At 32.9% G+C, this 21,764-nt stretch overlaps 1 protein-coding gene across 7 annotated transcripts in view; it reads left to right on the top strand.

The window, feature by feature from the left end:
* Positions 1–21,764, top strand: part of LOC108737716 (supervillin) — a 216,405-nt gene that overhangs the window by 107,468 nt on the left and 87,173 nt on the right. For all 7 annotated transcript variants that reach the window (XM_025973346.1, XM_025973349.1, XM_025973351.1 and 4 more), the window contains one exon: positions 12,889–13,235. In XM_025973346.1, coding sequence (XP_025829131.1) covers positions 12,889–13,235 — 347 coding nt within the window. The remainder of the gene's footprint in view (positions 1–12,888; positions 13,236–21,764) is intronic.

The raw sequence follows: 21,764 nt of genomic DNA, 5'->3' as shown, positions 1-21,764 counted from the left end.
CGTACTTTTCAAAATAATTTTAACTTTAAATTTACAATGACAATTATTTTTTTATGATATTTTTGCAATTTCTGCCAACAAATCACAAAGTATAAATAAATGTATCAAATAATAATTATCTCATATACGTTAGAATGTTGAACGGAAAATGCCCAAAGTTATTTGTTGATAATAGATAGATATACATATATATAGTTAGTTAATTTATAGTTAGCTTATTTCTTGATCAATCAATTAAAGCCCATCCCAGAGATTTATTGAAGAGTATTTTGAAAACGAGTAGAATTATAAATATGTAGGCAGTTTTAAGCTTTTCTGTATAGTTTGCCAACAATTTTGGAGATGTAATAATATTATTTTTACTAAAATGCGTCGTAAGAAATTGTGTAAAATAAACTTCCTTTAAAATTACTTTTTCAAGTGGCTTAATTTATAATCGATATGCACGATTGTATAAGTCTTGTTTCAGTCAGTGAAGTAACGAGAAAATAATTTTCTTGGAAATCACTCACATTAAAAGAAACTTATTAAAATGAATACAATTATGTAGTGACATGGAAGTTGTTTTTCACTTTTTTCACATCAAAGCAAATCTTACTTAATAAAAAGAAGAAAACCTTGAGAGAGAATCCAATAAATTAACACTCTTCTAATGCGTTGTTGTTTTCCGTACGTCTTCTAAAACAGTTTTAGGTAAAAGCAATTACGGCTTTTTCGAAAACCTACTTTTTCTTTTCTGGAAATTACTTAAAATAGTCCAATTATGAGAAAATTACATGAAAAAGTTCTGAAGAATTTTCTTTTGTAACTAAATAGTTTATAGTTTGTCATATACTGATTGGAACTGATTATAAATTTACGACAACAAATACTATATTTGAAGCCTCAAACCGAGATCGATTAAAAAAACCTCATGGAGAAGGGCGGAACTTTTATCCACCATAACCTAACCTACCCTATGTAACCTAACATAACACAAACTAACAACGTAGGTAGAATAGATGATGGTGTGTTCCCCTCCCCCTTCCCTTCGGGGGGCTTTTCCTACCTCCTGATATAGTGTTCATTATCTTACAATCGCTGACTATTAAACTCTCAGAGGTTTCGTGTTTATAAAATATTTGTTTACAGAAGAAAATTGTTTAAAACACCTTTCTTCAATTTTTTCATATTTTTTAACGACGTCCTTTGTAATAAAATTTTAGGTTAACTGCTACATATGTATTTACAAAGCTTTTTATGGAGAATTTACTGTCCTTAAGCATACAATTTTTTGACAAGAAACTACCCTCATACTACCATCCACTAGTAGGTACGTTTTATTTTATTTTTTGTTAATGAAGAAAAGCATCTATTAGAATAAGACTACGTGAATGTTATTTAGAGAAGTGTGTCCTTAACAGCATTTAGAAGCGATTTCTTAAGACAGCCTGTGCATTTATTATGTAACAATTGTTAAGTTTGCTTGGTTGTAACGTAGTTGTACTATATGCAGTATCTAATAGTAAATACATAATTAGCATTAACAGCATGCTGATTCCGGCTTGTTTATCCTTCACGCTAGTAGTATTATCCTTCAACATCCGTAACGAATTGCAAAAGACTTTCATAAAAGCATGATGGACGCTGTTGCGGAAAACAGGAAGAAAATTAACTCTCTGTGACGACGACGTATTTTTTTTAACCATAACACTACTGAAGACATACTTATTTATATTAAATTGCACCTAATAAGGCGTTTATTGATGTAAGTACCTTCATGTTGTTTCCAAATTGTGTATAGTACGTACAGGAAAAATACGGCTGAGTAGTCCTTTTATTTAGAATGAGGTTTTTAAAGTTCTGTTCTAAAACCTGTCGAAGGCCATTTTTTAATTTTTTTAATTTCAATTGAAAATACGTGTCCTACAAGAAGCATTAACTTTAACCACTTGTGAAAGCTTTTAATGAACGTATTATTGAAAACTAAAAACGTACCGAGTTAGTGTAAACCTTTGTCTGTTACTATACAAAAAATCACATATTTATCTCGCTGCGTTAAATCACAATGTTTAGAATAGAAACCCATGTTATCTGAAAAATTCACACTAGGCTCGAACGGTCTACGTATCTCGCTGCGTTAAATCACAATGTTTAGAATAGAAACCCATGTTATCTGAAAAATTCACACTAGGCACGAACGGTCTATTGCGGTCAATCTTCTTAATAAATGACACCGAATCCTTTTCTGTTTACCGATTGCATCCGCGAATAATGTAATTTTTAGCCGCGAATACAGGATTGCAATTTTTTCACTCGAAAAATAAGGAACTTTTACTGTACTTATTAAATTATTATTGCTGGTGTTAATTTTTTCTTTTTTCGCTGGTGGAATTACTGGGCACTACCTCAGTGTCGTTATCCGGTGCCTAGCCGGATCCTAAAAAGTGATCAAACGGGATACNAATTGTAAATGATATTCATTTCTTCAATTCATCCAATGTTTTATTCTCCATTAAATAAACAAAAAAAATCTGAAAGAGTCAAACGGAATATTACTGACAATCTCTTCTGCAGTTTAAGAATCTTAAGCTGTAAACCTTAATGAACTCTCAATTAATCTGACGAAAAAAAATTTATAGTTTCTTCTATAGCATCATTAATTTATAAGATGTTAGTATCAGGATTGCAAATCGGTCGATTATAATGAGTGATTATTTAACAGTTATAAATTAAAATTCGGGTTTGTAGAAGGTAAAATACTAATAAATGAAAACATAAGGTGGCTGCTTTTTGTTCTTAATAATAATTTATGTTTTTATAAAAGCTTCTTTATTCATTTGCACGTTGTATTATGTGACTATAGATACTGTTATCAATGTAGTATTATTCTCCTGCTTTAGCTTGGCAAATTTGTAGATATCTAATGGCTTCATAAGTGTCAACAGTTTTTGTAATTCCTGTAAATAGTGAATATAGGTCATCGTCTATATATATAAAATTGTAAAAACTAATAAGCAGTCACATTTATAACATTTATATTCCTTTTTCTGTGCTTATTAATGTCATAGTAAAGCGCGTGTACTATACTATGTGTATGTTTCATAATTGACTAATGGAGAGAATATAAATTGAATATAAATCATTACCGACTTAATTGTAATAATATAGTTCAAAGGTTACTTTTTGCGCTTTACTTTTTACTGTTATTTGGTAGTTTCACGAATGAATTATCTTACTTACAGTTATGACATAATATTAGAACTAAATAAAAAGGAGTATTAGTTGAGAATGCAAAAATTACACCTAATGGTTCATCGAATTGTCTAATTTTAAAAACCTAAATTTAAATGGAGTTGGTGACGTACTTTTCAAAATAATTTTAACTTTAAATTTACAATGACAATTATTTTTTTATGATATTTTTGCAATTTCTGCCAACAAATCACAAAGTATAAATAAATGTATCAAATAATAATTATCTCATATACGTTAGAATGTTGAACGGAAAATGCCCAAAGTTATTTGTTGATAATAGATAGATATACATATATATAGTTAGTTAATTTATAGTTAGCTTATTTCTTGATCAATCAATTAAAGCCCATCCCAGAGATTTATTGAAGAGTATTTTGAAAACGAGTAGAATTATAAATATGTAGGCAGTTTTAAGCTTTTCTGTATAGTTTGCCAACAATTTTGGAGATGTAATAATATTATTTTTACTAAAATGCGTCGTAAGAAATTGTGTAAAATAAACTTCCTTTAAAATTACTTTTTCAAGTGGCTTAATTTATAATCGATATGCACGATTGTATAAGTCTTGTTTCAGTCAGTGAAGTAACGAGAAAATAATTTTCTTGGAAATCACTCACATTAAAAGAAACTTATTAAAATGAATACAATTATGTAGTGACATGGAAGTTGTTTTTCACTTTTTTCACATCAAAGCAAATCTTACTTAATAAAAAGAAGAAAACCTTGAGAGAGAATCCAATAAATTAACACTCTTCTAATGCGTTGTTGTTTTCCGTACGTCTTCTAAAACAGTTTTAGGTAAAAGCAATTACGGCTTTTTCGAAAACCTACTTTTTCTTTTCTGGAAATTACTTAAAATAGTCCAATTATGAGAAAATTACATGAAAAAGTTCTGAAGAATTTTCTTTTGTAACTAAATAGTTTATAGTTTGTCATATACTGATTGGAACTGATTATAAATTTACGACAACAAATACTATATTTGAAGCCTCAAACCGAGATCGATTAAAAAAACCTCATGGAGAAGGGCGGAACTTTTATCCACCATAACCTAACCTACCCTATGTAACCTAACATAACACAAACTAACAACGTAGGTAGAATAGATGATGGTGTGTTCCCCTCCCCCTTCCCTTCGGGGGGCTTTTCCTACCTCCTGATATAGTGTTCATTATCTTACAATCGCTGACTATTAAACTCTCAGAGGTTTCGTGTTTATAAAATATTTGTTTACAGAAGAAAATTGTTTAAAACACCTTTCTTCAATTTTTTCATATTTTTTAACGACGTCCTTTGTAATAAAATTTTAGGTTAACTGCTACATATGTATTTACAAAGCTTTTTATGGAGAATTTACTGTCCTTAAGCATACAATTTTTTGACAAGAAACTACCCTCATACTACCATCCACTAGTAGGTACGTTTTATTTTATTTTTTGTTAATGAAGAAAAGCATCTATTAGAATAAGACTACGTGAATGTTATTTAGAGAAGTGTGTCCTTAACAGCATTTAGAAGCGATTTCTTAAGACAGCCTGTGCATTTATTATGTAACAATTGTTAAGTTTGCTTGGTTGTAACGTAGTTGTACTATATGCAGTATCTAATAGTAAATACATAATTAGCATTAACAGCATGCTGATTCCGGCTTGTTTATCCTTCACGCTAGTAGTATTATCCTTCAACATCCGTAACGAATTGCAAAAGACTTTCATAAAAGCATGATGGACGCTGTTGCGGAAAACAGGAAGAAAATTAACTCTCTGTGACGACGACGTATTTTTTTTAACCATAACACTACTGAAGACATACTTATTTATATTAAATTGCACCTAATAAGGCGTTTATTGATGTAAGTACCTTCATGTTGTTTCCAAATTGTGTATAGTACGTACAGGAAAAATACGGCTGAGTAGTCCTTTTATTTAGAATGAGGTTTTTAAAGTTCTGTTCTAAAACCTGTCGAAGGCCATTTTTTAATTTTTTTAATTTCAATTGAAAATACGTGTCCTACAAGAAGCATTAACTTTAACCACTTGTGAAAGCTTTTAATGAACGTATTATTGAAAACTAAAAACGTACCGAGTTAGTGTAAACCTTTGTCTGTTACTATACAAAAAATCACATATTTATCTCGCTGCGTTAAATCACAATGTTTAGAATAGAAACCCATGTTATCTGAAAAATTCACACTAGGCTCGAACGGTCTACGTATCTCGCTGCGTTAAATCACAATGTTTAGAATAGAAACCCATGTTATCTGAAAAATTCACACTAGGCACGAACGGTCTATTGCGGTCAATCTTCTTAATAAATGACACCGAATCCTTTTCTGTTTACCGATTGCATCCGCGAATAATGTAATTTTTAGCCGCGAATACAGGATTGCAATTTTTTCACTCGAAAAATAAGGAACTTTTACTGTACTTATTAAATTATTATTGCTGGTGTTAATTTTTTCTTTTTTCGCTGGTGGAATTACTGGGCACTACCTCAGTGTCGTTATCCGGTGCCTAGCCGGATCCTAAAAAGTGATCAAACGGGATACCCAGCCAATCTCTAATACATGTACTTTAAAATTAATTGTGTCCAAGTTTCAGGATTCGTAATCAGAAGTACAGAAACAAATCAAAAATTGTTTGTTTCCATTCGGAAATTTTAACTTCTTAATTTATTTCTTATGAGTTCTGGTAGTTTTCGTTTTTAAAGATTAAATACAATGTAATGAATTTATAATTGGTACATGTTAGGTGTATTATAATAAAGGGCATGGAGCAACGATGCGGTGCACGTGAGTATTATCAGATAGGATACATCGTCGTTGAAGTTAATCTATTATTAAGTCTAGGACAAACCGAACAGGATAATTTTGCTGGTCAATTATAAATGCAATCAGGTTGTTGCGAAATTGCTTCCGGGAATAAATTAATAACGCATTTACGAACCATAACCATATCGCATAGGTATTATTTAGGTGAGACTATAATATTAATTTAGCCACTGAAATCTTCATTTTCTATTTGGTTGAGTTTCTTGCCGGCAAAATAGTGCTGTTATTGCATGGATTTAGACAAAAATGTTCTCCTATAATCTTTTTGAGTAGTTGTAATTGTAGCCCTCGGGTTCAGTCACTGGAATTCAGTTTATAACTATAATAAGAGTCATAGTTTACGGATTTGTGGATTAACTAATTGTAAGTTTTAAATAGTTTCATAGAAAGCATTCATATATCTCTCACCTTGCTAAAAAACGTCGACTTAATACTTTACTAAATTGGTCTCCACTAAAGTTCTTTTTTTTATTAATATTCAACCCTCTACAGATTACGTCAAGTTAATGTTAATTAATTAAGCTTGGTGTTCAGAGCATGGATGCGTGAGCCCAAGGAGACCGGGTTCGATTCCCGACGAGAGTGCGACAACAGCAACAACTTTTCCTTATTAATTTGAAGTAATCTGTAGAGAGTTGAATATTAATTCACATTAATTATTAGATATTAACATCTGTCAAGTACCTACCTACAAAGAACAAATTTCTTCAAAATAAATATCATTTATATTGAAATCTATTGATTTCAAATTACTCTAACTCGTCAGTATTTGCTCTACAATTGCATAATTTGTGAATTTAATTCTTTAATATCATCTATCGTCCCTGCTAGGGATGTTAATGAATTTAACCGTCCATTTTCTTGTGATATTTCTCTTCGCATAATAAATTAAAGTTTTATAAAAGTTGCTTTCTTACGTTTTAACTGACATGACTACGAGTTATGTACATGGCAGCTTAATTAATTATGCTATGAAAATGTAAATTTTATCTCGTTGCCGGAGTTTGCTTTTATTACCTATGAAGCGTCTAATTCAAGTATTTTATAGCAGTTCGTATTCACTTGAAGTTATCTGCGGGTGAAATGCAGTAAAAACATTATTTATTTTAGGGTTTGTTCGTTTTATGTTTGCGTAAGACTTTTTGAAGACCTAATACATAAATTTTTATATTTATCTATAAAAAGTAATTAAATGTTATGAGATGCGAGTTAAATAAATATGTAAACTGTATAATTATGTAATATATATTCGAATAAAACAAAAAACAGTAAATTATACGAAACTACTTATAAAATTATGTCTTCTTTTTTTAATTTTTTTTTTGTATTCTTATTCTGTAACTTAAATTTTTGCTCTTCGAAGAAAGTTCTTTTAAATTTATGCAATCCAACACATTTTGATACAAAATTACCATTCAAGTTTTTGTCAGTATTTTTTAGCTAGGTAAATATTCATTTTGTTGTCGCCGTAGTTTGACGACTTTTATTTGTATTATTGTAGGGGCCAGTTTTAGGAATTACGCAAATGTAATTTGTTGATACGAAACTGCACTTGGTTTTAACNTGGGAGACCTCACCTCTGTGGGGTTGCTCCTTGAAGTTGAATGGGAGACCTCACCTCTGTGGGGTTGCTCCTTGAAGTTGAATGGGAGACCTCACCTCTGTGGGGTTGCTCCTTGAAGTTGAATGGGAGACCTCACCTCTGTGTGGTTGCTCCTTGAAGTTGCTCCAATGCAGTTGTTTCTGAAGGGGTTGTGGTGCTGTCCTCGTTGCCAGTCTGGTCGGGATACCACGAATTTCCTTTCAGAAGCGATGGTTCTTTGATTTTTGGGAAATCTTGCTCTTAGTTGCGCCAACAGACACTTGTACACCCTCACGCGGATTCTTTCTTCCTTTTGTGTGTGCACTTTAAGATTAAGATGTCCAAAAATCCGTCACGACTGCGCCAGTTAAAGGCCGGTGCTATTCCTTAAGCTTTTTAAAAAAAACACTTTTGAACACTTACTTTCTTTATTATTGATTAATTATTAATGTGTTTAATTTGTTCTTAAATTTGGAGGGTTTTGTTGCTTAAAGGAATAGGAGTTACGCCTTACGGAAAATAGCGATACACCATGTGCGTTAACTATTAACACGATAAGAGACCGACCTAGTCGTTTGAAAGACTTTTTGTAACTCCACGATCGAAGTTATTGATTGTTTAAAGAAAACTTGCATCACTGCTGATTAATTAAAAAGGAACGGATGGCGTGGGTTTGCCAGCCGTCTACTACTGATAAGGCACGCGTTTTATTACAATGTTAGCATTTTTAAAATGGTTAACTCACATTTATTATTTAAAATAATGACTTCTATTTAGGGAAACATGGTGTACATATTATATTTGTTTTTCTTGTCCAATTGCTGTCCTCTCAAATCTCATGTCCTCTTGACCCAACCCAATCCTTACTCAGATCCTGTCATTACTTTCTTCATGTTTTCATCCTTTTTTGATTATTCTCATAAAGACTTCCATGTTCTTCCACTTCCTCATTCTCTTCGAAAAATATGCATTACAAAGATCTACTTTCCGTCCAACTATTTCTTGTTCTGAAGTAACATACCCACCGTTCATATGAACTTCACTTTTCCGCCTTTTTGAATATATTCCGGATGTTTTACTTACCTCCATCTTAAGTAACGTTTTGTATTTCTTATTTTTTTCTTCCTTTTGTTCTGTTACTTGCTCTATTTTCTTCTTCTTCCAATCTTTTATTTGACCTGGTTGAGTAGGTGTATGTAATAGTACTATACTTAATACACAAAACAAATAAAAGTAGAAACGAATAATTGGTTTTTGGAATATTGAAGTTAGGTATTGTTGTTTCGATTTAATAACCACAACCGCGTTATTGTTATGTATTGGTGTCAGTGGATTTTAAGTGCTCCTTACTTCTCCGAAATTACAATTTTTGCTAAAAATACTGCACATAAGGAACTAAAGATTTATAGACATGCCAATTTCACATAATAACCAATTATATGCTTATTAACTATTGTTTATTATTACACAACGGATAAATAATTCATTTTTGGGACGCAAACAAAGCTTGATGGAAATTAGATTTGTGATTTATGATTTATCGTCTTGGGTGTATTAAATGTCAGCATAATTAGAATAATATTATCTGAAAAAAGTCATATGATGAAAATTGATAATAATAAGTAATAGTATTCCATCAAATTTTGCTATATTTCTTAAAAAAAATTGTAATTTACCAACCAATCTTTTAAGTACTTTCATAATGAATATCATGAGTTTCCCGAGGTAAAAATGTTCAGTCTCTCAAAGTCTCTGAAAGCGAGACTCGAATCTCCGTCTCTCATCGAGTATCTCTGGTGTCACTGAGAGAGGCTATCGAGAGACTGTCAAAAAAACTGTTTAGCGTCTCTGAACGAGAGACTCGAGTCGCTCATAAAGAGATCCTCATTTCGTATCCAGTCTCTGAACGAGAGACTCGAGTCGCTCATAAAGAGATCCTCATTTCGTATCCAGTCTCCGAACGAGAAACTCGAATCTCTGAAGGAGAGAATCGAATCTGTCAATAAGTGGTGTCTCGATAGTCATGGTTAAAATTTTCTAAGTTCAACATATTTCAGAGATTCCAGTCTTTCTACGAGAGACTCGAGTCTCTCAATTTTTCAGTTTTATTCATTCAGTCTCTGTGAGAGACTCAAATCTCTGAATTAACAATTTTATCGTTCGAGTCTCTCATACAGAGACTGTGAGAGATCCATAAAAACACCTAGGTAATAACTGAGAGACTGTGAAAGACTGTAAGAGACGCTCTCAGATACGCTAAAAGACTCTGAGAGACTGGAGAGAGACTGAAAATTTTCGCCTAGGGTTTTAATACTATTGGTCCGCATTTTTATCTAAAAGCTTTGAGCGCTTTGTGAATGCCGGTCTGCTTATCAGTAAGAGCGTCAAACACTTCCTGTTTGTTTCTAAACGAAAAGATTGTGATTTGAAACAGTTATTCATAATATATAGAAATTAAAGACAAAGCTTGCAGGGTCCAACTAATTTTTTCTTGGTATAGAACCCCCCTGTCCACTAGTTAAATTTGCTGTCGATATTTGTTTGCTATTACTTTGAGTCTTAAAAGGGATTAACGATTATTGATTGATTAAAAATTATCTTTGAGTAAGTATAATGGTAAATCATATGCGTATGTAAAAGAAAAACTTCTGACAGGTTCATTAATGCTGAAACAAAACAATTGAAACTTAGATGAAAAGATGAAATTCGAAAGGAATCTATTCTTATGTAAACATCACCCACTGAGAAATTATTTTTAGAAACTTATTCCATGGAGTTAGAGAGTTAGTAGAGTCTTTGCTACAATCGAATGGATACGTGTTCAAAGGTCTTTAAGGGGTGAAATTGGAGACGAAAGTTTGCAAGGGAGTCGTATCACATTTAAAAATAAACATGAAGATCAGTATTTAGGCTGACAAAGTCGTCAATATGAAATAAAAACTTAAAACTGTTAAAGCATGGGGGTAGAATCGTTCCTTTCTGAACTTTTTTGGATTTTCATTTTTTGCTAGGTTTTGTTGCGGAATTTAAATACGTATATATTCAGTTGGAACTGTAGGGTTGCCAACAATTATAGTGTTTATACACACACGAAATATCGCAAGAAATTCATCAATCAATCAATCAACTCTATTTAACGACAACAATGCGGCATTATAAATCATTAAGCAGTATACTTTCTAAGTTGCCGAAATAGATAAGAACTGCAGCTGTGTACGTTGTCGAAGAAGACGATCCTGTCCCTCCACCAAGCATCAAACAAGCACTTGATGCAGCGAAACTATTAAAAAAATACTTTTTATATAATCAAATTGATCCAGCAGTATCTCAAGATATGAGTAAGATACGTAACAAAATACAATTAAATATTGGAGCAGCAAAAAACATCACACGAAGATAACAGGCAATGTATAAATAACAATGTTCAGTGCAAAATGTGTACTATATTGGTAAATGCATATTATTATAGAATAGTAAAATAATATCTTTTATTCCTCTCCATTTAACGACCACTCCTTATAACGCCGAAAAATGTTCAGTCTCTTAAGTATCGTTATATAGAGTTTACACTCTATTAAAATTTCGATGTTTTCTTAAGAATACTCTACAATTTTCTGTGGTGCTTCTGCAATTCATCGTGAATAGGTCTTCGAAACAAAATATCGATGTTATCAACGAATGCTAATAATGTTAAATAATAAACTAGTTATAGTATGTAATAAATGACGATCTATATGCAAATTCATTAATAGATGCTTTTAGAAGTAGTATTAAAAACTACAATGCATCAAAATAAAACATCAGCGTTTCCATCATACCAGAAAAGGTCAATATTCTTGTGAAATTCGTGAAAAACGTCGATACATTTTTGCCATTCCTAATTTTAACCACCAAGTAAAGAACGATACAGTTGTGAAAATAAAACAATCCTTATTTTCAATAGCACCTCGATTTTGACGTTGACATTGATGGCAATGTTATTGTTTCATGTCAGTAACCTTTCGCACTAAAATGAGCTGGCGCACTTCTCCTCTAGTCGTACACTAACCCAGAAAAATCCATTATCAGAGAAATGTGGCTGACAGTTCCATTCGTATATCCGTTTGTTTAACGACTTCCTTTTAAAACTGGAGATTAAACAATGGCAAAGTTTTCAGTTGAAAATACAACAGTTCGAATTTTTACAAACAACGTGATGCACGTCATCTGTAGAATGTTACATTGTGTGGAATGAACCCTCTACGCATTAGCTACCCCTAATACGTGGCAGACACGTAACTAAACAGAACAAAAAGTTCAAATAGGAGTCAGTAATCTGTCGAAACAGCCATACAATTTTATAATAACATGAAAATTGTTTATTAACTTTTATCGTAGGAAATTACATTTCGTTTTATAAAATGAAGAAAATCTTAAGTACAAAAGTGATGCTTTTCAACTTTTAAATATTTTTTAACCGGTAAATGTAAATTGAGGTGATGGTTAGATAGGCGACATAAGAATTTCAGTTTATAACAATTTAGCTAGTAAAAGAAGAAAGAAGATTACTGCTTAGTTAATTTTAAATTGTTTGTTGCTTTTCAACTTCCTGTTAAATAATTTTGGAGATATATTTTCGCACTAGAATGTTTGCGAATTTTTTGTGTTGTATAAACAGATTGAGTCGTGATGAATACGCTCTCGACGAAATTCTGGAAAGCAAACATATTTAATAGTTTACATAACAGAGATTTCCTGAATGGAATAATAATGAAAGCTTTAAAAGAGACAGGATATTTTGCTGGATTTTCTGTTTTATTTGAGGAAAATAAATAAGTACCTAGCTAGATGTAACCGTTACAAGCGTGTCAAAATCTGAGAGGTTTTCGTTAAATCTTTTATGAAGTGATGGCGTATTACCCATGTGCGTAGCAGTTTAGCTCGATGGCAGTTTTCTTCGCTCGGCTCATAAAATTTTCATGACGATTGCGATCGAACTTGCCAATGAAGAACGTACTGCATACAAATTACCTATGTGATACGATTTATTTCATTCTTAGTACAATATGCAAAATTCTAACCGAAATAATAGCTTAATGTTGTTGTAATTGGTATTTTATTAAAACACTTCAGAACAATCAAAATTTCAAAAATGACTGTTTTACTTTTTATATGACACTGCTGTGTAATTTATTTTAATGATTGGAAATACAATAAATGAATGAGGAATACACAAAAATTTTTATTTTTTTTGTTGCAGCTCTATCATCAGAACACACGGAAAAGTCCGATCAGGTCCCGACAAGTCCACTATGCAACAAGACTGAATCTAGTGAATCAAAACAAACGATGTCGGAAATCAAAGAAGGCAGGGCCGAAAGAATGGCTCGCTACAAAGAAGAACGTCGTAGACAGTTGGCGTTTCAATTTGATAATGTTTTAGACGAGTCCTCGCAGTTACCGAATAAGACTCGACAAAATTATCAAACTTATTCCAGCAGCTCGGACGAACCGCGAACAACTCGAGCTTCTAGGCTACGAGCTGCTGCTGCTGCAGCTTTAGCGACAAACGACAATCACAATAGCACTAAAAGCATCAAGAAAGAGGTGAGATTTTTTTTTATTACAATAAATTCTTGTTAGAATTTGGAAACATTTTAATAAGAAACAAGGATGCGAAACGGCAAAAAATTGTGGATTCAATAACTTATTATTGAAATGGATGTAAAAGTAGGGTAATAAAAAGTAGCCAAGTTCGAATCGGATCGAATCGAAATGGTATGTAATTAACTCGTTCGTCCCGAAAATCGAATCCTGTTTTTCCGAGTATCTTAAAAATTTTCCTCCGATATCAGTCCCCAAAGAACATAATTACAATATAACAATTCAAAGATTATTTTTGTGCTATAAGACTTTGCTTCTTGCCAAATTTCATGATTTTAGGTCAAGCTCTAAGGAATTTGTGACCTAAGTATTTGATATTAATTTCAATTTAATATCTCTACGCGTTTTTGAGAAAAATGGCCGTGGCAGACGGACGGACACAACGAAGTGGTCCTAAAAGGGAACACAATTAATAAAAAATGAACGAATTAGGTTGATAGGACAACTCAGATATGAAGGACTAGTTAGAGGCAAATTAAAAGCAGAAACTGGAGTTAAAAGGGGTAGAGGTAGATCTAAATTAAATGCTCTCAAATGCTCTAACTTTACAATAGGGGCAATAATAATAGTTGTATACATATACACATATATAAGAAGGTCGTCAGTCCTAAAGCTGATTGGACACGCACCTCCACTCTTTCCTACCTAAGCATTTGCCCAAATCTAGAACAACCCATATCCTTAACAATTTGCGAACAGTAATCTAGGTCTAGGTCTACCTCTACTCCTCTTAACCCTTGTTTCTGCCTCTAATATGTCTCTTACTAAACCTTCATGCCTGAGACGGTGTCTTTCCAACCTATCTTGATAGATACCTCCATAGAGTCGCCTGTTCTCTTATTCTTTCTAATACCTTTTCATTTGTAACCTTCTCTATCCACGATATCCACATCATTCGCCTGTAACACCACATTTCGAACGCTTCTAACCTTTCCTTTTCCACCGCGCCCACTGTGTCCATGTTTCGCACCCGAACAGCACCGCGCTCCATACATTTTTAGACAATCTTTTTCGGATTTCTAAATTAATCATTTGCGAACATAGAAGTGACTACTTTTTATTGAAGACGACTAGACCCTACGTTATCCTCTGCTTTATATCCCTACTACTCCTTCCGTCCTGACTTATTTGTCTTCTTAGATACTTAGAATCGGCTACTTCTTCTAATTATTCGTCTCCTATCTTTACATTCGCTCTTTCATCCCTACTACTCCTTCCGTCCTGACTTATTTGTCTTCTTAGATACTTAGAATCGGCTACTTCTTCTAATTATTCGTCTCATATTAATGAATTGATTAATTTAATAATATTATTTTTAATAAGAAAATCAGGGCTGCAATTTATTATTTTCAATGAAAGTAAGTAGATACATATGCAGATAAATCGCTGCCATTACGTGATCCACTTTGCTGACGTAAAAATGCTAAACACTTACTTTCACCAAATGTCATGTTTGGATATGTTTTATTAATGTAAATTTTATCTTTTGCTTTTATTTACATATTTGCACGCAAAGGTTATCATTTTGTATGTTGTCCACTGCATTAATAATGACTATGCTATTTGGATAGTTGACAAGAAGTTACCAGGGTAGTTGCAGAGTAACAAAGTTGTAAAAGAAACTACACATGTCGGATTCTTCTTTTTTAAGGTTTTAAAGTCCGGTCTTCAATCATTTGTAAGATTTTTTTATGTTTTTGGTTTTCCAAAAAGTACACATAAAATTAGTTTTTCTCTAGGTATGTACTTATATAGTAAATCCAATTATTCTAGTTCCTAAAAAAATAATACCCTATAGCAAATTTTCTTGAATTTTTAACTAAAACGACAGTAACGTTAACATTCAAACGAATTTAAAAAAACACTTTTAGAACTTCAGAACAAATAGTTTTTGTAGGTGCTATTATTTTTGAACTGATCAATAGCGTAATTCTCAGTTATAAATAGTCAAACAATTATTGTTCAATTCGTGTAAACCGACTAATAAATTACAAAATGAGGGCAGCTTTCCAGAATTAATACCACATGCCAGTTAGTTGTTTACACCTGGCAGAGGCAAATATAGGTTTGTTGAACTTTTAGTATGGAGAAATGGTAATACATACAGATGTACATATTGATGGATACATTAATTGACTGGAAAATATTACCTGTATCTTTGGAAAAGTAGTTGAAACGCTCTTTATTGCGATAGCATTAAATTGAAAACAGTATTAACAGAAATAAAACTTCCTGTTCTCTGAACTTTTATTACCAGCATTAATAACCGAAATACGTACATTTGGTACCGATTTTAGACTGAAATATTTTCTTTTTATTAAAACAATTCTATGCGCTATTTTAAGGGTGGTTCTTAGCATTTACAATGGGGAGGTGATATAAATATAGAAAACATGTATGAAATTCAATTGGATGAGTTTTGTGGAATTGAACTAATCATAAATGAGATACAGACGCTTAGGAGTCTGACTCTGTTAGGAGAAGAATGCGGGGCACTTTACAGCCGGGAAAATTAAACCCCCTAAGACATTTTACCCCCAGATATGAATATGTATGTCATATAAAATTGATGTAATCTTGTAATACATGAGTATTATTCGTATAGGTGTAATAGATATGTAAACAACTTCCCTTCTTTTAATTGTTTAATAAAAAATCACTGTATGTCCTTTTAAAGCAGTAATTACACCGTTCAAAAATGGAATATTTTGTATACGGGCATCGTGATTATTTGTGCAGATAAAATCATATTAAAAGGGAATTATAATGTAAGTAGAAGAAAAGAATGACAGGTTTCCAAGCGCACGCTAACTACACAATCTACATTGATTGATTGTGTAGGCATGTAATTAGGTATCTGATAGATGATTGATGAATTGATGAATATGTAAGTCGCAAATTAACAAAAGATATCCTTATCAATGTAAATTAGCCTTGACGTAACGGTAGACTGTTGGTGTAAAAACTAAAAACGTTACTAACGCAACCTGAAAGACTTTCTTTGTTTATTTACTTTCAAAATCGCGTAATTGTAACAATTTCCATTTTCGGTTACATTGTGTTGATTTTTCCAAAAAAGCTTTTAGCTTTACATCAAATGTTTCGAAGAAGGTGATTTTTACCCAAAATGCAATAATTTTAGTCGATTGTTGTAGCATTTCAAAAGCATACAATAGCCGATGGTATTTTCTCGTAATTACATCATTTAGTAAATGATTTCTGTTTGAATTGTGTCAGGAAATTCTGCTTGAGTTCCCAAAGAATTGAAAATGGTTGTCTTGAAAGCCAATTTTCTGAAATTGTTACATTCATTTATACTTATTATTGCTTCCTTTTGTTATATAATATCTGCTCAAAAAGTGCAAAAAGAACAATGGTAAATAATTTGCAGAAAATTGTATATTACGCATCAAGGAATAAAAATACGGCATTCCCTTCCGGTGTGAATTGTTACCCGAGCCGAAAGTTTAAAAATATATGTACTTCCTTAATATCAGAAACGAAAGCACTACATTCCCTTCCGGATTAGATTCCCATGTCCCTAAACTCAAGAGAAATCGTACTCTTGGGTCAGGGGTATATGTAAATAATGGTATAGGAGTGTCGGAAAGAAAGTGCTGCACCACTTCACCTCTACTTCCGTGTGGGTGGTAATTCACATACGGAAGGGAGTGTCGTACTTCGTTCTGTCCTCATTTCGAACTTTATGTGTGCATTGACATCATCCGCCTATAACACCACATTTCACACGATTCTAGTATTTTTTGCAGACTGCGTCCAGCGTCCACGTTTTGCACCCCTACAGAGCTGTGTTCGAAGCACACATTTTTTCACAGTCTCTTCCGAATTTGTAAATCAACAGTCATTCCTACTTTTTAATAGCGACATCTAAATTCAAACCGACTTTCTAAATATCGAAAATCTGAGATTCCCGATATAAAAATGTTCAGTCTCTCATAGTCTTTGAAAGCGAGACTCGAGTCTCCGTCTCTCATTGAGTCTCTATGGTATCGCTGGGAGGGACTGTCCAGAGACTGTCAAAAAAAAATTGTTTAGCGTCGCTGAACGAGAGACTGGAGTCGCTCATAAAGAGATCCTCATTGCTGCGTCCAGTTTCCGAACGAGAGACTCGAATCTCTCAATGAGAGACTTGAATCTCTCAATAAGCGGTGCCTCGATACACATGGTTAAAACTTTATAAGTTCAACATATTTCAGAGATTCCAGTCTTTCTACGAGAGACTCGAGTCTCTCAATTTTTCAGTTTTATTCATTCAGTCTCTCTGTGAGAGACTCGAATCTCTGAATTAACAATTTTATCGTTCGAGTATCTCATACAGAGACTGTGAGAGATCCATAAAAACGCCTAGGCAATAACTAAGAGACTGTGAGAGACGCTCTCAGAGACGATGAAAGACTCTGAGAGACTGGGAAGAGACTGAAAATTTTTGTCAAGGGCTTCTAATATAGCGTTTCAATTGCAAAGTAAAATTCTTGAAGTCTTAATGCTTTACGTACAAAGATTAATCTAGTTCACTCGATGCAAAATGCTTTAATTAAAATGTTGTATGTTTTATTTACTTGGCTGACATTTTTCCATCAGGAATGTTCCTAGAGTCTTTTCAGAATTTCCTTCTTGGCAGTTTTATTAGGTAACTGTCGCAGTGTGAACCACAACTGTTACGCTATACGATGCACTTCCTTTAAGAATAAATCCCAATAGAGCACATTTGTAACAACGTACCTATATGTGTAACAAATAAATATCCAAGTGACGTGATGAGATTTTAGTTTTCACCGAGTTTTACTTCCTTCAGGCAAACTGAATGAAAAATAGATCGCAACCAATCTCGTTGTTTGCTCTTTTTTTTTTTTGTTTTTTCGAACAAGACCATTTATTAAAGCTATCCATTTACAACAATGGCTATCTACGTGCAGATATACGACATGTCGGAACTCACTTTGTTTTATAAAAAAATGGGTTTTTCTAAACACGAAATATTTGTTTAAGTAAATGCAACTAGTGAACAAAAAAAGCAAGGCGTCAGTAGAAGACTGTATACTGTTTTCAGCGTTTTAGGTTTTTTGTCTAATGAAGTATTCGTTCCCATGCTTTTCTTATGGAAAACTAAACAGCCCAATGTGGCATTAAATGTTAATATTATGAATTCTTCTTAGACCAGCGTTATTTCCATATGTACTTGCAATTTTATTAAATAAACCTACTTGAAAAATAAATCTTCGAATCACCCTCATCATCATCATAAGGTCGTCAGTCCTAAGACGGGTTGGACACGCACCTCCACTCTTTCCTATCCTGAGCTAATCTTCGCATTTCCCTAACACTAGAACAACCCATATCTTTAACTATTTACGAACAGTAATCTAATCTAGGTCTACCTCTACTCCTCCTAACTTCCGTTTCTGCCTCTAATATGTCTCTGACTAGACCTTCATGCCTAAGAAGGTGTCCTACCAACCTATCTCGCCTATTTCTTATTGACTTCTATAGAGTCCTCTGTTCTCCTATTCTTTCTAATACCTCTTCATTTCTAACCTTCTCTATCCACGGTATCCTCATTATTCGCCTGTAACACCACATTTCGAACACTTCTAACCTTTTCTTTTCCGCCGCGCCCACTGTCCATATTTCGCACCCGTACGGCTCCGCGCTCGAAATATACCTACACCTTTAACAACCTTTTTCGAATTTCTAAATTAATCTTTAAATACCTTTCTCATTGTATTTGAGTTGTCTTTTTCATTTCCCTTCTATCTTCTTGTTTCCCTTGCTGATTGTTCACACCTTAGCCTTTTATTTCTTTTACAATTTTTTTATTTTCACTTTAAGGTTTTATAAATTCATTAGTTATTTTAAATTTTGATTGTAAAATCGCAGTATCTTCACTGGTATGACTTTCCCAAAACAATTTCAGCATATTATGTAAATTCTGTAGTAGAAAGTTCATTCAATCAGGTAAAAATGAAGCACACTGCATTTCGTGACTGTTTCAAGTAACGCTGATAGTAAAGGTGGTTATTAAACCGTCGTATAGCTTTTATTAATGAAAGAGTCGTCACTAATTAAAACTAGGAGCTTACGTTTGACTCTATTACGATGACACTTATTTAATTTACGTTTGACTGAATTTTCACCAAATAATTTTCTGATAAGTACCTACTGTCGCTGGGCCAGAGTGCGCAGCACCACATTCATTAAAATAATTGGGATTCCATTTTTCAATACAAATAATGAGAATGGGTACCTATTTATGGTAGACTGGTTGTAACATAAACTTGTTTTGTGTATGAATTTGTATTTTTTCTAATTGGTATCGCAAGTGAGAATAAATCGTTACTAAAGTCAAACTGAAAAATTTTGTATATGTAGTGGAATAACAATGTCAGTTTTGAAATCAGAGGACAAAAGGGTTAAGAGTACCGATGAGAGGGATGTTTAAGTATTCAAATCTATTCAGAGAGTCCCCTTATCATAAAAATGATAAATGACAAACTATAAAATGACTAGATAATGCGCAAAAAATGTATAATTGGAATTAATACGGGACCCCGACTACTTCTAAAGAAAAGAAAGTTCCAAGCGAATTTTTTTTGTTTAAACATCCTTTCGTCTCCGAGAAAACATACGGAAATTTCGGTAAAAATCTAGGGAAAGCTGATTTTTACTGGTTTAGATTCTTGTCACCGTAACAATTTCGACCAAAAGCTCAATTTCATAGAAGCACAGATCGCCTTGCTCCTTAAGATACCCTGCCGTGCTTACAACACTGCAAAGTAGAAAATTTTGAAATTGGATAAAAATTTGAAATTTTGATCATTCGTAAAAACGCGTTTTCATTTTCGACATCTTGCCGCTAATATCATACGAATTTAATAATTTATTTTGCCTACTCGAATTGTAATTAAAATGACCCCATTTACCTTTAATGATACTAAGCCTATTAAATAAGGTCAAGTGGTGGTGTATCTTTTGGTTCCCCTATGTAAATATTTTGGTAACCGAGTTATATAAGAGCCTGCCTAAAGTATTTACAATCAATAAAATACAGATGTAATCAGGGCAGATACGTAAAATACATATATGTTTGTAACAATTGTCTAATTTTAGAACGGAATTTGTTCGTTTAAATACTTTGTAATGGGGCAATAAACTGTTTGAACTTCCGGCATCAATGTATTAGATGCATTTTCCGGAAGAACGATTGCCCGATAAATGCATGCTAAGCGTTCGTTTTGTAATAGAGGAAATTTAATTAAAACTGGAGGAAAATTTTATCATGGGATTTTTCATTAAGAAAAATGATATTAATACCATTTCAAATAAAAACTTTGTAATGTTAATGTGTGCGGCTATCTCATCTCAACATTCAACTTTCTCCAATTGGCTGCATATTAAAACGTCTAATTAAAGGATGGAGTTGTATCTTAGGATTATCTTCGATGTTGTCGCCTTATCAAATTTTTTAATTAAAAATCACCAATCTTTTGACGTATTCAACTTGTTTAATTAAATGTCAATATCCTGTAGTCAGAAAATCCTGAATTGTCTCACAGAAGAAGGTTTAACAGTAAAGAGACAAAAAGATTCGGGAATCTTTTGTATTTATAAATCTATTTAGAGTGATTATAGGAGAAATTTGTGGTGTTAACGATTCTTTCTTAAACCATCACACTTATTTTAATGGTCACAAATAGCACATCAATGTACTCTTATTGATTTCACCGTCTTCCGTCTTTTACGTCTTTTTAACCTCTTTTCAAGACTTTCTTCCTTTCTTTTGTCTTTTAAGCGTCTTTCGTCTTGTTCGTCTGACTTCGATGGCTAACTATTCGCGACTACTTCGCCCGCTGCGGTATTCACCGTCGTTCGCGTCGGTAAATTCCCTATATTTTGGGACTTGCGAAAACAATTCGAATGAGTGAATTAAACAAAAAGAAAAAGATATTTAAAATGAAACAAAAACCCACAGACGTGAATATTTTCTTCGACGGAATTATAAAAGAACCCTTCTATTGTTTTTGATTCGTATTATCGACTAGCTGAAAGAGTAGTTATTACAGTAACATATTAGCCCAATTTGCCCTTCCGTAACCATCGGTTAAATTTCGGTTACCTTAGGACAAGACCTCTCAAACTTATTTTTACTGTGACACCCTTGGGAATTTGTCATTTTTTTTGCGAAAAAGTACGTACCAGTCGCAGTTCTGACCTACTAACAAGTTATAAGAAGAACTTCAAATAATATTTATAATTTTTATTAGAAAATAAAAACAATAACAAAACACAAGAATAAAAATGAAAAGAGGTATTTATTTTACTTTGTTCGCTGGCTACTAATGAGAAGTCGATGTCGCAAATCTATATGGATCGCCTTATAACGCCCTTTGATAACGCCGAGGCGACCCAGAGGGTCGCGACGCACAGTTAGGGAAACTCTAGTTTAGAACATGA

Source organism: Agrilus planipennis, unplaced genomic scaffold, assembly GCF_000699045.2.
Source record: "Agrilus planipennis isolate EAB-ADULT unplaced genomic scaffold, Apla_2.0 scaffold144, whole genome shotgun sequence".
NCBI classification, from domain to species: Eukaryota; Metazoa; Arthropoda; class Insecta; order Coleoptera; family Buprestidae; genus Agrilus; species Agrilus planipennis.
The sequence above is the reverse complement of the archived record's forward strand: the minus strand, read 5'-3'. Positions and strand labels throughout refer to the sequence as shown.